The sequence below is a fragment of the Ipomoea nil genome, unplaced genomic scaffold (genome assembly GCF_001879475.1).
Source record: "Ipomoea nil cultivar Tokyo-kokei standard unplaced genomic scaffold, Asagao_1.1 scaffold1834, whole genome shotgun sequence".
NCBI lineage: Eukaryota > Viridiplantae > Streptophyta > Magnoliopsida > Solanales > Convolvulaceae > Ipomoea > Ipomoea nil.
This window is the reverse complement of record NW_017618262.1, coordinates 3,417,092-3,419,965: the sequence shown is the minus strand read 5'-3', so window position 1 is coordinate 3,419,965 and position 2,874 is coordinate 3,417,092. Positions and strand designations below refer to the sequence as shown.

The window sequence follows — 2,874 nt, the reverse complement described above, 5'->3', positions numbered from 1 at the left end:
TCAAAATGTATGATATATTTAATTTAGACGTCATTATAGGGGATTGAGGGTGGGTTTAGGAGAATGATTTGAGTGGTTGGGAGAGCCAACCACTCCAATCTCTCTTCAGAGAGTTATTTTGATGATTGTAGTTAAAGTGCACCGCTCAAATTGTAGAAATTTGAACGGTGGTGAGCATAATGCAATCAAAACTACTGAAATACTTCAGTTTTAAGTTTTTAACTAATGAAAGGATAAATGTCTACTACAAGTGTGTGATTAGAAAATTTCTGTGTATTGTGTTATGAGTTTATGTGTATTCAGTTAAGAGTTTATGTGTATTATGATAAAAGTTTATGTGAATTCTGTTAAGAGTTTTATGTGTATTATGTTAAAAGTTTGTGAATTCTGTTAAGAGTTTATGTGTAGTATGTTATGTGTATTATGTTAATGTGTATTATGTGTAAGTTAACTGAACTAATACATAAATTAAAATAGGATTATGAGAATATTTGTTTAAATCTTAGACTTTGTCTAGATCTCAGTATATTAATGAGGGCATGCAAGTCGGCATTGCAATGTAGGTTTTGGATCTCCACATGCACAAGGCTAAGTGATCGACTTAAAACTCCTTTCCTTAGCTTCATTCATTAAACAAGGCCGCCGGCCGGCTCCTCTGATCTTTTGTATTTTCTTACTTAACAACGTGTTTTGTTGGTCCATCCAATGTACTCTAGAAACTATATATAAATATTCTCTCTTCACAAATCATCGAAAACCAATAATAGTCGAAAACTAAACGACCTAAAAGGACGACAGATCAAAATATAATCATGGCCAAGATATCGCCCATGTTGTCTGCCCTCTCTTTTCTCCTTATTCTCTTGGCCGCTGGTAATCTATATATATTTATCTTTCGATCTCAATGTTGGTTTAAGGTTCTTAGCTTTTTGGTTTCTTGATGATGTTTTGTAATGACAGTTGCAGTGGGGAAAGCTGATGCAAAAGCAGAATGCAATCAGGTATATGGACAAGAGTTTGGAGACACGTGCACTAGCATTGCAGACAAGTTTCATCTCTCACTCGATTCCTTTCTTGCTCTCAATCCAAACATCAACTGCAACTCCATTTTTGTCGGGGAATGGCTTTGCATTGGTTAATCTGGAGAAGTGAATCCCAAAACTAGAAGAAATAAAAATTGTACTGTTTAATTTAAGAATGATCTGAGAGTGTGTGTTAGTTTTCAATGCTTCCTTTAAGTTTGTTGTTGCAGGGAGAGTAATAAGTAATAACGTTGCTGCTGTTTCATTAAAAACATGCATGCATGCTGCTTCAATTCTCCATTTTGTTACTTGTTTCAGTATGCATGCAACGCTATTGGAATCTTAATCAATCATCATTTAATTCGTGTTATTAAACATTAAACATAATATATAAAATATAAATATGTATTTTGATTATAATTTAAACTTATAGTTAAGAGTTAAGACTTAAGATAGAACATATTATTTCATTTAAAATCAGAGTTATGAAAATAAATTGGATTAATTGGCCAAGGGCATCCTCAATAGTGGAGATTTTGGTGTGATTTTTGAGGAATTTGTGTAGGTGTGATTAGGAAAGAGAAGATGTGATAGAAGAGAAAAAAGAAAGAAAAAATAATAATAATAAAAGCTGATTTTTTTAAAAAAAAAAAAAAGAAAAACAAAGTGGACCCTACAGTTATGCAACACACATCTCATAAAAGAGAGAATGAGAGAAGCTAACAAAGTGAACCCCATATTTTTACAAAACCCTCATTTGCCGGACACATTTTATCTTCTCTCCCTTTATCTCTCTCTTCCATGGTGTCAAAAGTTTTATAAAAAATTATAAAAATCCCTCTAATGGGGATGGCAAATTATGCCCTGGAAACGTGTTCACTGTGAATGGTGAACACAAGGCCAAACGACGTCGTTTTTAGGCAAAAAAAAAAAAAAATCGCGGATGTGGAGTTAACGGCGCGCGTTGATCAAATTATGAATTTTCTTTTATGAGATTATGAATTTTCATAAAATTCATAATCTCATAACAGAAAATTCATAATCGCATAACAGAAAATTCATAATCTCATAACAGAAAATTCATAATCTCATAACTGAAAATTCATAATCTCATGGTTCCAAAGTGAATGTGTAGGCATGGTTCCAAAGTGAATGTGCAGGCATGGATTTTCATAATTTATGAATGTCCGTGATTTCGGACGGGAATGTGTAGGCATGGTTCCAAAGTGAATGTGCAGGCATGAATTCATAATTTATGAATGTCCGAAATCATTGTTCACCTCAAATTAAAGTGAAACCGCAAAAAATTCATAATCGCATAACAGAAAATTCATAATCTCATAACAGAAAATTCATAATCTCATAACAGAAAATTCATAATCTTATAACAGAAAATTCATAATCTCATGGTTCCAAAGTGAATATGTAGGCATGGTTCCAAAGTGAATGTGCAAGCATGGATTCATAATTTATGAATGTCCGTGATTTCGGACGGGAATGTGTAGGCATGATTCCAAAGTAAATGTGCAGGCATGAATTCATAATTTATGAATGTCCGTGATTTCGGATGGGAATGTGTAGGCATGATTCCAAAATATGAAAATGAAGAAGAAAAGTCACGCAATTAATTAAAAAAAAAAAAAAAAAAAAAACGGTGTACTAACACCGTTGGAACCGTGTTCACCATAAATGGTGAACACGGTTCCATGGCATAACGCTCCATGGGGATAGCCTTAGGCTCTCAAAATTGTTTTGATGGGCTAGTGGACCCTTGAGCCTTTTGATCTGATTGCCAAGCTCTAAACATAGTGGCAAGTCCAGTTATATTGCTAAAATAGTATATGTATATGTC

General features: G+C 33.5%; 1 protein-coding gene across 2 annotated transcripts; it reads left to right on the top strand.

The window, feature by feature from the left end:
- Nucleotides 1–774: 774 nt before the first annotated feature.
- On the top strand, nt 775–1,320 carry LOC109193203 (lysM domain-containing protein ARB_03442-like). Of its 2 annotated transcripts, none has more exons than XM_019344054.1 (2): nt 775–873; nt 967–1,320. In XM_019344054.1, the coding sequence occupies exons 1-2, from the start codon at nt 813–815 to the stop codon at nt 1,137–1,139; spliced, it is 234 nt and encodes a 77-aa protein (XP_019199599.1). In that variant the 5' UTR covers nt 775–812; the 3' UTR covers nt 1,140–1,320. The 2 variants fall into 2 exon arrangements, with proteins under 2 accessions (XP_019199599.1, XP_019199598.1); XM_019344053.1 differs by having other exon boundaries at nt 961–1,320.
- The last annotated feature ends 1,554 nt before the right edge of the window (nt 1,321–2,874 follow it).

Bases quoted from the DNA above. Each gene is read 5' to 3' on its own strand.
- LOC109193203 (XM_019344053.1), top strand. From the start codon at position 813: ATGGCCAAGATATCGCCCATGTTGTCTGCCCTCTCTTTTCTCCTTATT. The intron at 874-960 runs GTAATCTATATA...TTGTAATGACAG, and splicing joins CCTTATTCTCTTGGCCGCTG to TTGCAGTGGGGAAAGCTGAT.